General features: G+C 56.0%; 2 protein-coding genes across 2 annotated transcripts; one reads left to right on the plus strand and one right to left on the minus strand.

Annotated features, from left to right (window-relative positions):
- Positions 1-1,382: 1,382 nt before the first annotated feature.
- RPS19BP1 (ribosomal protein S19 binding protein 1) lies at positions 1,383-4,685 on the plus strand. Its single transcript, XM_027593780.2, has 4 exons — positions 1,383-1,489; positions 1,659-1,787; positions 3,747-3,844; positions 4,207-4,685. Exons 1-4 carry the CDS (start codon positions 1,438-1,440, stop codon positions 4,339-4,341), a joined length of 414 nt encoding a protein of 137 aa, XP_027449581.2. The 5' UTR covers positions 1,383-1,437; the 3' UTR covers positions 4,342-4,685.
- A 6,336-nt stretch (positions 4,686-11,021) lies between these two features.
- On the minus strand, positions 11,022-13,164 carry ATF4 (activating transcription factor 4). The gene is made up of 3 exons (XM_027592977.2): positions 12,943-13,164; positions 12,029-12,346; positions 11,022-11,929 (listed from the first exon to the last, which is right to left on the minus strand). Exons 2-3 carry the CDS (start codon positions 12,252-12,254, stop codon positions 11,106-11,108), a joined length of 1,050 nt encoding a protein of 349 aa, XP_027448778.1. The 5' UTR covers positions 12,255-12,346; positions 12,943-13,164; the 3' UTR covers positions 11,022-11,105.
- Between the last annotated feature and the right edge of the window lie 1,939 nt (positions 13,165-15,103).

Here is a 15,103-nt window from a genome sequence, read left to right on the forward strand (position 1 = left end):
TGTTTCCTCATCTGTAAAATGGGGGAAACAGTTGCTCCGACCTCAGAGTTATGGGTGGTGGGAGGTAAATGAGTTAACAAATGTAAACAGTACCTTAACATAGAGTTTGCTATTATTAACGTGTATTTAGGTGTTCTTTCCCCCAGGACTAGCTCATAGAGCGACAGTGAGGTCCATCCAGGAATGTCCAGCTGAGTCATCTCCATGCCCCACCTCAACAGCATAGAGCGTACAAAAAGCTCTCAAATCATATTCCTCATCATTCACCACTCATCTATTGAGTTCCTTCTGCATGCCAGATACTGGGCTAAGAGCTGCAGATGGAGCTGTGAATAAGACAGGATTCTTCCCCACTGCAAGAAGAGTAATTTCTAGGGGCACCTGGGTGGCTCAGTCAGTTAAACGGCTGCCTTCTGCTTGGGTCGTGATCCCAGGGTCCTAGGATCAAGTCTAGCATCAGGCTCCCCGCTCAGCAGAGAGCCTGCTTCTCCCTCTGCCTGCCTCTCTGACTATTTGTGCTTCTATCTCTCTGTCAAATAAATACATTTTTAAAAATCCTTAAAAAAAAAAGAAGAGTAATTTCTGGGCCAGAAGTTCTCAAGCTTTTTGGTCCAAGAAATTCCTCACACTCTTAAAAAAAGTTCAGGATCCCAAAGAGCTTTACCCTGTGTAAATACCTAGATATGTACCATATTAGAAACTAAAACTGAGAAATTTTTAATTTTTAAGATTTAGTAAGTTAATACATTTTATTAAATCATTTTTTTAAAAACAATAGCAACCCCACTACATGTTATAAATAAAGGGCCGTGGGGGACCTGTGACCCGGTGACGTCAGACATGCTTTTTGCCTGGTCTATGTTGAACAAATATTTCTAATGAAAATGGTTGTATTTTCCAAAGCAAAACAAAATAGCGGGAAAACACTGACACGGTTTTGCATTCTTTTGCAAATGTCTTTCATGTCTGACATAATGGAAGACAAGCTGGATTCTCACGCCATACTCCACCTGTGCGATATGTTGCTTTGGTTGAGGTATGTTCTGAAAAAGAACCCGGCTGCACACTGCCCTTTGTCGAAAAAATTGCTAATACGAACACTCCGCTCCGCCCCCCTCCTCGCTCACTACCGAGCTTGGGGACTCGGGAAAGTTGACCAACCAGCCAGGTGTGGTTACGGACGGCTTCTGGGAGAAGCGTGGCCTTCTTAGGATTGGGCAACAAATGTGTCCTTCTGCAGGTTGGCCCCGCCTCCAGTTTCCGCCCCTATTTCCCCTACGTAGTCAAGTGGCGACCCCAAACGCATGCGTCCTAAGGCAGGCGGGCACTTCCGCCCGCTCACTCCGGAACCTTCTGTTCCCGCTCGGGTTTCTGCCGAGAGGACCAGGGCGGCCAAGGCGGAAGTAGCGTGGTGTGTAGGCGGAGCTAAGCGCAGCCATGTCGGCCGCCCTGCTGCGGCGGGGCCTGGAGCTGCTGGGGGCGCCGGAGGGTGAGAAGGGCCTGGCAGGGGCCGCGCAGCGCGGGCGGAGGGACGGCAGGGGCTGCGGGCGGGAGCCCAGAGGGTACGGGGCGATCCAAGCCAGGCTTGGCCCTGGTGGGATGGAAACCCTGCGCGCCCTCTGACCGTGGTCGGTCTCTCTCTCTCTCTTCCCCTGCAGCCCCCCGGGCCGCGCCAGGCCAGGCCAAGCCGAACGGGGCCTCGGCGAAGCGGACCCGGAAGGCGAAGGCGACCCAAGCCCAGAAACTGCGGAACTCGGCCAAGGGAAAGGTGCCCAGGTCCGCGCTCGGTGAGCTCGGGAAGGGGGCGGCACCCTGGAGGAGGGGGCGCTGGAGGCTGAGCTTGAAAGGGTGGCCGGGCATTTCTGGAATAGCTGGTGTGCGCCAGGCGCGGAGCCGGGTCCTGGGAGTACGGAGCTGGACGAAATACGTCGTCCCGGTCCTCATGGGCTACTGCCCTAGTAGGGAGAGAGGCACCAAAGAATGTCAGAGGCAGAGAGTAATTGCTAAGTGTGATGAGGCCTGTGGAGTAAGACTGGAGTGCCCTGGAGGGCCTTAGAATAAAAAGCCAAATCAGACTGCTCTGCGGAAGCGACATTTAAGCCCGTACCTGAAGGAAGTGTAAGAGTGAGCCAGGGGAAGAGCAATCTGGAGGAAATAGCTCACGCAGAGTTAGGAAAAAGTTCGTTGCTTTGAGAATTGGCCAGAAAGATGCCTGGACAAGGTGACAGAGCGGACAGGAGTCAGAGATGGAGCGCTTAACAAGCCGTGAATGTTCTGCGTGCCTGGTGCTGTTCTAAAGCCTGTATAAATAAATGTTCCCTCGTTTCGTCCTCACACGACCCTGTGAGGTCAGTACTATCATGACCCCCGTTTGTCAGACGCAGAAACGGGCACCGGCCCAGATGGCACAGGTGGAAACCAGGCAGTGTGTCTGCAGAGAGATTTGTTCTCACCTGCTCCGTTTGGGTGGGAGGCACCGTGGCCTGGGCAGCCGCGATGGCGCAAGGATATGGGGGGGGGGGGAGGGAGCATTGGCTGCGAGGGTGGAGGAAGAGGGAGACACCGAGGACAGAGCCCAGTTTCTAGTAGAGCGTCTTGGGAGATAGGATGCCATGTAACGGGTCAGACAGACTGGAGGAGAGACAGATGTGGGCTGGATGGTGGGGCCTTTTGACATGTGGCAGGGCTTGTTGAGCTCCTAGTGTGTCTTTGGACCCCTGGAGCCTGGTACGTAAAAGGTGTTCAGATATTTGTTGAAAGAACTATGAATTCCAAGCAGGAAACGGCGTGAGCAACAGTGATGTTGGTGTGAAACAGGAGCATAGGGTGCCAGGGGTCACCTCCTGTGTCCCAGCCCTTGTCCCCCCTTCCTGTCACGCTACTTAACGGATGATGAGGGACTCTGGGGCCACCTCGGTGTGAGCCGCGTCATCTCTTGCTTGGATTATTTCAGAAGTCTCTTAACCTCCACTCCCCCACCCGGTAATCTTGTTCTCAACGAGGCGGCCACAGTGACCCCGTGAAGCAGTAAGTGGGACCTGTCTCTCCCGGCCCCACACCCTCCAGTGGCTTCCATCAGACTTGCTACCCAATGAGGCCCCACGTGGTCTGCCCCTACTGCTCTCCCCTCCCCGTTCTAGCCATTTTCTGTTCTCCAAACACATTAATCGCACTTCTTCAGGTTCTTTGCACTGGCTTAGAATGTTCTTTTCCCCGATACCCACACTCTCCCCCTTGAGTGTTTGCTAAAACCTCATTTCACTGAGGCCTGCTCAGACCCTCCTATTTAGAATTGCAGCTCTCCACCTCTGGCATTCCTCATTTCTTTTTACAGTGGTGTTTTTCTTCATAAAATGTATCAGTCTCTAAAATACTGTTTACCTTGTTTACCGTGTTTCTTTGCTCTGGAATGTAAGCTGCATGAGCGCAGGAGTTTTTGCTCTGTTTTCTGCTGTATGCCTTGCACCTAGAACAGTGTCTGCCACACGGTAAATGCTCAGGACTTGTTTGTTGCATAAGCCCCTTGAGCATCAGGGAGCCGGGGGCAGGGGTGGGGGATGCTTTCAGTAGGATCGAATGGAAAGTGGATTGGACAGAAGAGAGCCCGGGGTGCTGGAGTTAACCTAGGGAGGGGACACAGGGCCTTTGGCATGGCTGGTGGGGGGACGGGGAAGAGCTGTCAGAAGGGACCCAGCGGCTTCCAGGGAGTACATCTGAAATGCTGCCTCCCTGCCTGCCATCCACAGTTGAGTTCCAGAAGCGAGAGTGTCGAGGCTACCTTGGAGTAAACCTGAAGTTTATGACCAGTGCGAGAAGCACCGTGGCGGAGTCCGTCACCCAGCAGGTTTGTCAGAGGAGTGGGCTGTGGGGCAGAACCAGGGTGGGGAGAGCCAGGGCTGTTTCTGGGACCCATGGGAGTCTCTGCCCTAAGCACAGAGCAGAGGTTGGGCCACCCCTCTAGATGGCAAAGAGCGGAGCAGGGCTGTTGGGAGGCTGGGCCTGGGCCTTACTCCCCTGTGACCCTTGTGGGCCTTGGTTTGTTCCTCTGTAAGTGGAAGTGGTATACCCTGCCTCCTGGAACAGCGTGAGGGCCGGGTGAGAAGGTAGCACTCAGCTCTGCTAGGTTGTGCAGCTCCAAGGGGGGGGGGGTCCCTCATGTGCCGAGAGAAACCACCCAGGGATCCTGACACGCCCCCCCATCCCCAGATTGTGCGTCAGAACCGGGGCCGCAAGGCCTGTGACCGGCCTGTAGCCAAGACGAAGAAGAAGAAGAAGGCTGAGGGCACCGTGTTCACCGAGGAAGACTTCCAGAAGTTCCAGCAGGAATACTTCGGCAGCTAGGCTCCAGGAGGACACAGTGGGAAAGGCACTCAGGTGCAGTCTCCTCCTCTGACCTCACAGCCTCTGCTGGCCCCGTGGCCGGAGCAGGGTGGCTAGCATGGAGCTGGGGAGCTGGACGCCCCGGGGGAGGATATGCACTCAGACCAGAGCTGACATCTGCAGGCTCGGGAGGAACCATCTGCCTGCTAGAAAACATTTCTGACTGCTTTGTTTGCTTTGGCCCAAGTAGGGCCTCTGGGCTGTTCGCTCCGGAGAGGCCAGTTCCTAGGCCCTCGGGGCCACACCTCTAGGAGGGAAGGCTGCTGGGCCGGCTTCAGGTTCTAATAAACGTGGACCCAAGAGCAGAGTGTGCTTCCGATCTGCTTTATGGGGTGTCTCCCATCTCCTCTGGCACCAAGGGCCTTTCACTATCCCCCGTGCTTCTTAGGGCTCCGGGTCAGAAGTCCTCCCGTCCAGCCCCGGTGCAGCTGGCCCCCGGAGAGAACCCAGCATCTGCTGATGGGCTGAGAGGAGCCCTCCTCCCCTGGGGGTGGCAGCCACAGCTGACTAGGCAGCCCTTGAGACAGAGTAGTATCCACTGCGGCTGGGGGCTTCCGGGGCAGCCGACTCAGGGTTCGGGAAGCGGGGGTGTGGCTGCCCTGGCACCCAAGGTTTGTGCTCTTGTGGGGAGGGGGGCAGCTCAGGAGGTGACCTCAAGAAACTGCGTCAGGCTCAGGTGTGTGCCCAGGCAGGAAGCCGGGGCTGGGGTCGGGCTGCCCCACCAGGAGAAGGCGGGCTGGCCCCTTCCCAGCAGGCATGTGCCAGGGACGGGTACGTGGAGAGCGAGTGCCTGAGTGAGTGGATGTGCTGAGCGGACGGGTCTTCGCTGTGGAGGAGACAAGTTCTGGAAGTCCAGGAGCCCCTTCTTCCCCGTGCAGAAGAGCGTCCTGCTTGCCTGTGGGCAGCTCCATCCAACTCTCTGCTCCCCGGTGTCCCGGGCTCCTTAGGTCACGGCATCGTCTGGCAGAGGACTTGCAGAGGGGCCCTCCTGTGGCTGGGCCGGCTGGGGGGCCACAGTCTGCCAACCCCACAGTGGGTCCTTCTGGCCAGAGGGGAGAGGGTGCCACGCCCCCCACACTGCCCCAGGGGGTCTGCTCCTGGTGGTTAACTAGCTTTGCATCCTAAGTGGGGACAGCAGGGGACCGCGGACCTGGCTGAGGCAGAGGTGGAGCCTGTCCTGTCTGCAGGTGGCCTCCGTCCCAGCAGCAGCAGCAGGAAGCAGACCATCCATCCAGGAGGCCAAGGGGGCAGGAGAGGAGGGAGCTGTGACTCCAAACCCTTAATGGACCCACCTTCCTCGCATGGGCTCGTTCCAAAGAAGGGAAAGACTGGTATCTCTCACATTCTCGCTCCTGCCTGCTGAGCTTTCATAACCCCATGAGGGGAGAGAGGCAAACTTGGATATCCCGGGAGACTCCTTCCCTTCATCTCAGCCGCTCAGCAAGAAGCTGGCTCTGCTGTGCGGGCGCCCTCTTGCTCACCTCAGCAGCCCTTGAGCTCCAGGCCCCTTTTTGACAAGGACACGCCCACTGTGCCCTGATCACCTACGGGTGTCCCTTCCCAGGTGTAGAGTGACAGGCCCAGCTCCGGGGCAGGGAGTTGGCAGGTGTGAGAGCGGGTTCTGCCACTTCTCTGCTGGTGGGTACGTTCCGTTTGTGCCACATAGCACCAGTGACGTGGGTGTCTGTGCTCCCCTTGAGTGACCAAAGTTAGTGCTCACTTCTGAGATTCTGGTCCAGTAGGTCGGGGTAGGACTCTGGGACCTACTTGTAACAGTCACCCTGGACAGAGGCGCCTGGGCGGCTCAGTCGCTTAAGGGTCTGGCTTCGGCTCAGGTCGTGATCTCAGGGTCCTGGGATCAGGCTCCCTGCTCAGTGGGGAGTGTGCTTCTCCCTATCCCTGCCCCCCCCCCCCCCCCCGCTTGGGCTCACTCTCTGTCTCTCTCACTCTCTCTCAAACAAATGAAATCTTAAAAAAAAGAAAAGAAAAAACAGTCACCCCGGACAGTTCTGGTGCAAGGGCTTAGAAGGTGGCCAGAGGGCCTAGGAGAGGCCCCGGAGGATGGAGGATGTGCCACCATTAGGGGAGGCGTTGTGCAAAAGTCAAAGATGGGGGTTGCTGACCACGTGCTCCAAGGCCTGGTGACTGACAGACCAGCTGGGAAAGGAAAGGACGGGGCTCACATAAGAGGACACTGAGTTGCCACCTTCATGCCGGGTCTAAAAAGACCCAGGAGGAGGAGGCCCTCCTCAGTTGAGACATCGCAAGTGACACGAAGCGCCTGGAAGCATTTGCGTCCCCTGTGGTTTGGGGCAGCTGGCTGATGTGGACCTCCATGAGCAAAGCTGGAGGAACGCACCTGGTGACCGATGGGGGCGCCCAGCCAAGGCTCCCTGTGACTTCCCAGCGGGGTGGGCTGTTCGCGGCATCCACACTTCCTGGTCCTTTGTGACTGGACGGATCGGCCAGGGGGCGGGGCAAGAGTGGGGCGGCCCTGCCCGTGGGACCTGGCTAGGACACAACCACAGGCCTGGCCGCCAGGCCTGCGCAGAGTTTGTGTGGACAGAGGCTTGAGTTCCTGCAGGAGCTGGGTGGGTCCCCATCAGGTGACTTCCTGTCGCAGAGCTGGGGCGGGGAGCCCTCTTGGACAGGTAGGTGGGACTGTGGCGCTCGCAGCACGTGCCCCTTCGTGAGTTTTCTGGGCCAGCTTTCTTGAGGATGCCTCCCCATTCTCCACATTCACAGCTTCCAAATCCTTTGAAGCCCAGAACAGGCACCCTTTCCTCCAGGCAGCCTGCTGTGACCTCGCACCCAAGAGTCCCTGCTCCTTCCACTGGGGTCACCCAGCTACGCAGTCCTGAGTCCCGGAGCTGTCACTTTCTACTTGGTGTGAGCATCTACCTGCTGCCCTCCCACTGGACCCTGAGCTGCCTTCCCCTCAGCACGTGGTGCCCGGCACAGGTGTGCCAGCACTCAGGTGCCACTACGGGGGCTTTGTGTCTCCAGCTGGACCTTCTCCTGGTCTCTGGGCTCAAAGTCCGCTGCCCCCTCCATCCCCACCTGCTTGCCGAAGAGATTTGCCAAGATCAGACACACCCTCGGCCAGCATCCAAGAGTTGAAATGAGGAGTCCCTGCTCCTCACCCGATTTTCTCCATCTCAAGAAATGGAAACTCCATCCTTCCGTTTGCTCAGCCACCATTCTGTCCCCTTTCACACATCCGCCATCGGAGCCTGACTTGCTTGACCTTGAGGATCTATCCAGACCCTGACCAGCTCTCCTCGCTCACCTGGGCTGACCCCAGCCTGGTCCTCTTTCCCTGCCCGCCCCCCGCCCCCCGCCATTCACGGGCTGTCTGAGGAGCCCTCTTCAAACAGCAACCCCTGTATCACTCCTACTCTGGAGACTCCCCAAGTCACATGGAGACCCTCAACTCCCATCATGGTGACAAGGCCCTGGACCACGTGTGCCGGCCCCTGCCACAGGCACTGCGGGCTTACTCACTCGGCTTACTCACTCCCTCACCTCCCAGAGAGGGCCTCCCTAAACACCCACCCTAAATGGGCAAATCCACCCCCGCCCCAGCACTCAGCATGCCCACTGCCATGTCACGTTAGATGCCTTATTAGCGGCCTCCCTTGCCAGAACGAGAGCAGAGATTTTTGTCTATTTTCCTCACCACTGAATGCTCAGCACCCAGAACGATGTCTAGCCTGTGGTGGGTGCTCATGAATGGTTGTAGAGAAACAAGGCCTGTTTCTGATCTCCAGGACCGGCAGCCTCATCCTAGGAGTCAAAACAGGCGTGCAGTGGGGAGAGCTGAGTGGCTCCAGCCTCTAGGTGCGGGCAGCAGAGGGCTTGGCGCTGAACCAGGAGCACCCCGTCCCCCACCGCAGCAGGGGTAGAGCCCTGCCCCGGGGCTGACCAAGGCCTAGCAGGGCCCCACAGCAGTGGAGCTGGACCTCAGTCTCATTCCCGCTCCGTGTGGGGCTCTCAAACACTGAGATCCCACATGCTGAGCAAGGCCTCTGTCATGGTCTGTAACAGCTGGCCCTGGGCCAGCGTCCACCTGCAGGCTTGCCTCGTTGAAAAAGGTGCAATCACAAGATCCTCCTTACCACTCCTAATGCGGATTATGAGCTAATAACTGGAAAGCACTCAGAGCCGTGCCTCAGAACTCTAAGTAACTATTAGCCGTAATCATTATTACTTGCCAGGCACTATTGTAGTCTGGAAATACGAGAGTGAACAAGACAGCAAGATCTCTGCCATCAAAGAGCTTAATTACCTTGTCACTGGGGGATGGGAAATAGAAAATAAACACGTATGCAAATAGGTTCAACTAGAGATAAGGTTCTGTAAAAAATAAAACGGTAAAGCAGAGGGGCTGGGACATTAGCAGAGTCATCTTGGAAGGTGTTTGGGGTGACATATGAGGCCTACATGAGAGGGGAAAGGAGCCCTGGAAAAATCTTGCAGGCAGAGGGAACAAGTGCAAAGGCCCTGAGGCAGGAATGAGCTTAGCAGAGAACTGCAGGAAGGTCATAGTAGCCGGTGCACAGTGAAGAGTGAAGGAGGGTAAAGGCTGAGAGTGGTCTACGCCACACGCTCTACAGGGATCTTGCTACCCATCCCATCCCTGCCTTTTGTGTTTGGGGAGTCCTCAGCCACAGGGGCCTGGGAAGGGAAATAGCTCAGTATCCTGGCCTTTGGCCTCCAGCCAGCACTGCCCCTCAGGGCAGCCCGGGGGAAAGGTTTCCCATCTGTCAAATGGAGGAGTGGGCCACTGTCTCCGAGGGCCTGCTCCAAGGGCAGAAGGTCCCACTGGCACTGGATGCGGCAAGGTGGCTGGGTCACTTCCAGGGCCTCGGTCTCTCTGGCCTCAACTCTCCATGTCCTCCTCCTGCCCCCACTGCACATGCCCCAGGCTTGGGCAGCTGCCCATGGTGCAAAGCATAGGACACTGCTGGGGGTGGACAGAAGGAAGCAGTGTTTGTGGTTGTAGATTATTTCCTATCTTGGATAAAAAACTCTTAAGGTCACAACATAGAAGTGAGGAATAGAGCAGGGACTGCAGATGGCAAGCATGCTCATGTGTGGGCCTTTGGCAGTGGCCCTGGGCTCCCCACTCTCCTCCAGCTCCTCACCCCACATGAGCCATGTGGAGAAGCCACCACATTTGTACTCATCTGTAACACACACTAGCACCCACATGTGCTTTCTCTGAACCCCCAGCTTTGATGAGTATCCAGGGTCCTCCTCTAATCCTGCCTATAAGGAAATCTGGAGCCACACTAAGTGTGCACTCTGAAGTCAGACTGCCTGGGTTTGAATCCACCTGGCAGCGGGGCAGGTTACACAACCACTCCGAGCTTTAGTTCCCTCATCTGTAAAATGCAGATGATGAGGTGATCCTTATGAAAAAAGCACTTTGGGGGCACCTGCTAGACTCTTTGATCTTAGGGTTGTTTTTTGAGTCCCACCTGTGGTAACTAAAAAGTAATTTTTTCAAAATGTATTTTGAATAGAACTCTCACAATGTCAGTGCATGTCTCTGAGTAGATGCTGTTTTTCCAACCAGTAAATCCCCACATACTTAGCTAACAGTTCAGCTGCTTAAAGGTGAGAGATCGTCTGTGCTAATTTTAATACCTAGATGGGTGGTCCCTGCTGAGTAAGATGGAGGCCCACAGCCTTCAGGGCAAGACCTCCACTCCCTCTGGTGTCTGAGGAAATGTTCCCATCCAGGTCACCGCTGGTTGTCTTCCAACAGCAGGCTGGCTCTCTCACTCTATGCCCAGCATTGGGAAGTAGGTCATGGAAACGTGGCCCTCCCCCCCTCGTTCTCAAGTTCTTCCAAGGGCAAAATGGGTCAAGAGCCCGATGCTTCCTCCTGCACCTATTTCCCACAGGGGAACGGCCCCACTAGGTTACCACAGGAACTGGGAGAATGCACGTAGTAGAGTGCTTACAACACTGCCTGGTGTCACTCTGGGGTGTCCACATCGCCATTCGGATGAACATCAAGGCTTTCTGGTGCTGTCCCGACATCACCTATGGACAGCTCTGACGGCCTCTGAGCGCAGCTCTGGCCAGGAACTTCTGCAAGCTAGGTCCTTTTTTTTTTTTTTTTTTTTAAGATTTTGAGAGAGAGAGCACAAGAGGGAAGAGGATCAGAGGAAGCAGCAGACTCCCTGCTGAGCAGTGAGCCCGTTGCAGGACTCCAGGATCATGACCTGAGCCGAAGGCAGTCGCCTAACCAACTGAGCCACCCAGGTGCCCTGCAAGCTAGGTCTTGAACCCCCAACTCATAATTTATTCCAGCAAAAACTGAAGACCTACTTTCCTCTGGAGTTCTGGGGAAGGGCTCTATGCAACTGTAAAAATTAAGATTTTAATCACTTTGTGCCCAGGTGGAGCCTGTGGCTCCTGATCACCCAGCTACCTCAATGGTAAAGCTCCCCAGCCCCACCCAGCCACCTGTAGGGGCCCAAAGCCCAACTCCCCCTAGTCTGGGAGTCCCAACGAAGCACCAGTGGTCCTGACCTATGGCCCAACAGGGCTGAACCAACCCCACTCGCCTTACAACAGCCAGGCCAAGGTGGATTGAGAGCAGAAAGCAGGCGCCGCAGTTCACCAAGTACTTTCACTACAAAATAATTTATTGCAACACACGGCTTCAGTGCAAGCCTATGTACAAGCACACACACTCCTGACTACCCCGACTAGGGGACCCTTTTCTTCTCCCTCGCCTTTCGAACCTCTTCTATCAAATCTTTCAGATACTGGATCTCCTTGGCTAAAGAATCTGCCCTTTCTTTCAGAGCCTCATTCTGCTTTTCCAGCTCTTTACACTCGCCAGTGAGTGCCTCCTGCTCAGCCCTCTTCTTCTGGCGGTACCGAGTGGCTGCAGTCTTGTTCTGCTCCATTTTTTTCAGCTTCTTATCTAGTTTTTCAACCTTTACTTTTGCTTCCGTCTTCTCTCCAGGAGGGTCATAGGGTTTGGGGCGGGCAGAACCACAGAGGGAACGTGGAGACAGCAGGCTATTTGGAGAGCCCCTGGAGGTAGAGGGGCTGTGCTGGGGGGACCCCAGATAGGACTCAGGACTCATACAGATGCCACTATCATTATCTGAGGGGGCATCCTCCTCTTTGATGCACTGAGAGACATTACTGTAACTGGCAGAGTCTGACTTTCTATCTCCTTCAGAAATATCCACTTCACTGCCTAGCTCTAAACTAAAGGAATGATCTGGAGTGGAGGACAGGGCCCCTGGGGAGAGGGGAAGTGGTTGCAGGAAGGTAAAGGGGGCAATCTGGTCTGTTTTTTGTAAACTTTCTGGAAGATGGCCAATTGGGTTCACAGTCTGGGGGGGCTCCTTATTAGTCTCCTGGACTAGGGGGTCAAAGAGATCACACGTGTCATCCAACGTGGCCAAAAGCTCATCTGGCATGGTTTCCAGGTCATCTATACTGAACAGAGAATCAAAATCAAACTCCTTCAGATCCATTTTCTCCACCATCCAATCTGTCCCGGAGAAGGCATCCTCTGCAAAAGAAATATTTAAGATAGAACCAGCGAAGTCAGACGCACCTTGCCGCAGCAAGGCCCTAGACCAGAGCCCGGGGACAAACGACTCTCACTCACCCTTGCCGTTGTCTGAGGCACTGACCAACCCATCCACAGCCAGCCATTCGGAGGAGCCCGCCTTAGCCTTGTCGCTGGAGAACCCATGAGGTTTGAAGTGCTTGGCCACCTCCAGGTAGTCGTCTAAGAGACCTAGGCTTTCCTCAGCCCCCAAACCCGACTGGTCGAAGGGGGACATCAAGTCCCCCACCAACACCTCGCTGCTCAGGAAACTCATCTCGGCCATGTCGCGGTACTTTACTGGAATCGAGGAATGTGCTTAATTCGAAGGTGTCCTTGTCGGTTACAGCAACGCTGCTGCTGGATGCCGTGAGAAGCCTGGGAAGGAATCAGAAACCAAGTCCCCTCAGGCATCAGCCGGTCCGAGTAGTTCATCTCTCCGTCCCGGAGGGAGGATGGCCAAACTGGAACCCCACTCGGGAGCAGAGGATCCGGCACATGTGGCCCCAGAGCCAGAGCCATGGCGTCCACCTTCCCCGCGACCCGCTCAAGATGGACGCCCTCGGGCCTGGGCGGCTCCTCCCATCGCCGCCGCCAGAGGAAGGCGCGCCCTGCTCATGTCCAAATACGGCCCGGGCCGCCCGGCCCCGCCCACGCCCGCCCGGGACTCACGCCGCGCTGCCGCCTTGCTCCGCCGCCATCTTGGCCCCTGCCACGTTTCGCAGGACGCCGCCGGGTTCAGGGGCCGGGCGCCGCCGAGGGCTTCTCGCCCCCACTCCCGCCGGGCGGCGGCCTCCCGACCCAGAAGCGTCGGCGTCTCGAGGACACCCAAGCAGGGGGTCACGCGTCCCGGGCGCTCGTAAAACCGCTCCCCCTTCCGCGACGCCGCCCGGCCGCAGGCCGCGCCCAAGCGAGCTGACTGCCCTCGCCGACTCAGGGAAGCACGGCCGGGGCGGCCCGGTCCCAGTACTTACGCCATGGCTTAAGCCGCTGGAGGGTGCCGCTGCAGAGCCTGGTGCTGCTGCCGCCGCTGCAAAGGCCAATGCTGCCGCAGGCACTGCTGCCTCTAATACGCCATGGCGGCCGCGGACCCTGCGGGGATTGGAGGGAAGGCGCGCACTTGCGGAAACGATCTACATTTATAGGCGGGAGGAAGAGAAATGGCGGCGGAGTGCCGCCCGAGGGTCCTTTATAGACTTTGTCTCTATGAGGACGCATCACACTGCACATCCTTCCGCCGCGGTCACGTGACCCGCGCCTCCCACCCACTCGTTTTCTCCTATCCGATGTCCCACCGTGTCCAACCCACGACTTTCATGCCCAGGGCGTAGCTGTGAAGAGAACGCAAGTTATTTTCAAGGCCTCAAGAAAGGAAAAAGGCGCACTACTTTGCAAGCCCACTAAGATCAAAGTGTCACTCTTCCCTCCGCCGCCGGATGGCGCGGAGGGATTCTCCAGACATACCTCGCTTCCGGTGTTAGCTTGGTGGGCGGGGAGAGAAGTCTTTCAAGCCCAAGGAAGGTTTTTATTGTGAAGTCCGAGGCCACCTGGTTATCGCGCGAGATACTGGCGGAGAGCGAGCGTCGAGCTGATTGGTTAGTCATGGTGAGTCATATATACCTCGATTTTCTATTGGCTCAGACCCCGACATGGGCGGGCTGATGGTGAGGGACGCCTGGTCAGAGCGGGAAGGGGTGGAGCGGCCAGTGCGGTTTCCCTGTCCTGTACTGCCCTGGCTCCGTGAATCCTGTCTGCACTGGCCTCCTCAGCGCGGCACACCCGTAGCCGGCCGTGACTGCCCTGGCTCCTTCCCCGGGCTGCTTTAACCTGGGCAGTGCCAAACGGTCGCGTCAGGCCCCGGCCCTTGTGGTCCCTTCCTGTCGCCCTCCGTCAAGCGCCGAATTAGCGACCAAGTTCAGGCCGAAACTAGGCAAAAGGAAGTGGCATTTCGTGTCACGCAAGCCCTTAAAGAGCTGAAAGGGGAGACTGAGGACCTCAGTCGGGATCTCAAACGCTCCGCGCGCACCTACCGTCAAGGGCCAACTCTGCATCCTTACCGTGAACTCTCACGGGAAGATAGATAATCTCTAGCCCAATTTAGGGGATTTTTACATACTCAGCTTGCTAAAATGTTTGCTTCTATTAAGACTATTCAGTCTATCACAGGGCAGCTTCTTTTGGTTTATGCAGATGCAATTCCCTGACGAGATTTTGTTAAACTGGTTATCTGTCACTCTCCCAATTCTGCAACTGCCCCGTGTATCCAGCCTAACCACTTCCCAGCACGTCCGCCTAATGGCGCTGATGTGGGGGGAGAAGCTTGAGAACCCAGGCCCACTCGCGGAGGTTCGTGTTTGGAAGCAGCAGTCCCGCTCAAGGCCTGCAACTTGCTCTCTCCTGGGGAGCTGTGAAGAGTGCCAAGAAAGGTCTCCATCATCTTTCCGGGTCCTTCACAGTCGGGGCCTGTAGGGGCAGAAACCTTGTTTCCGCCTCCATTTCAGTGGGCCATTGAAGTATCTGTAGGAGGGCGGTGAGGTCAAAAAATTGGGAAAACACCGTCTTTGATAACCAAACCATTCATTGCTTTGATTCAGTCTAGCTAGCCCAACGATTTCTTTAGGCCAAACAACTAATGGGGTGGGGTGTGTGGCCCAAAGTCACACAGTTGCCAGTGGAGGCGGTATGGGGCAGGCCTTGGAAGACACATTTTTGAGGCAAACCCAGGAATCCTGGCTCTTCAATTTAGTAGCTGAGACGTTTTGGTTAAGCGATTTATCCTTGCTGAGCCAGTTTCCTCATCTGTAAAATGAGGCTAATGAGGAGTATCCTCCTCCTTAGAATGAAGATCATATATGGAAAGCCCTGAGCTTTGCCTGACAGCCTGACAGCTCTAGTCCCAGGTGTCCCTTTGGTAAGTGCTCAATAAATGGTTTGCTATTATTACCATTATTAGAACTCGGGTCTTCTGATCCTGAACTCCCCACTCTGCAACTTCCTTACATCATCCTGCCTCCTCAGAGGCCTCCTCTTCTTGACTGAAATGAAACCAGCAACAACTGGTACACGCAAAGTACACTGCATACTGGGACAAGAATGGTTTTTCTACTGCCTTGGAGAATCACAAATGTCAAGATA

Source organism: Zalophus californianus, chromosome 9, assembly GCF_009762305.2.
Source record: "Zalophus californianus isolate mZalCal1 chromosome 9, mZalCal1.pri.v2, whole genome shotgun sequence".
Lineage (NCBI taxonomy): Eukaryota > Metazoa > Chordata > Mammalia > Carnivora > Otariidae > Zalophus > Zalophus californianus.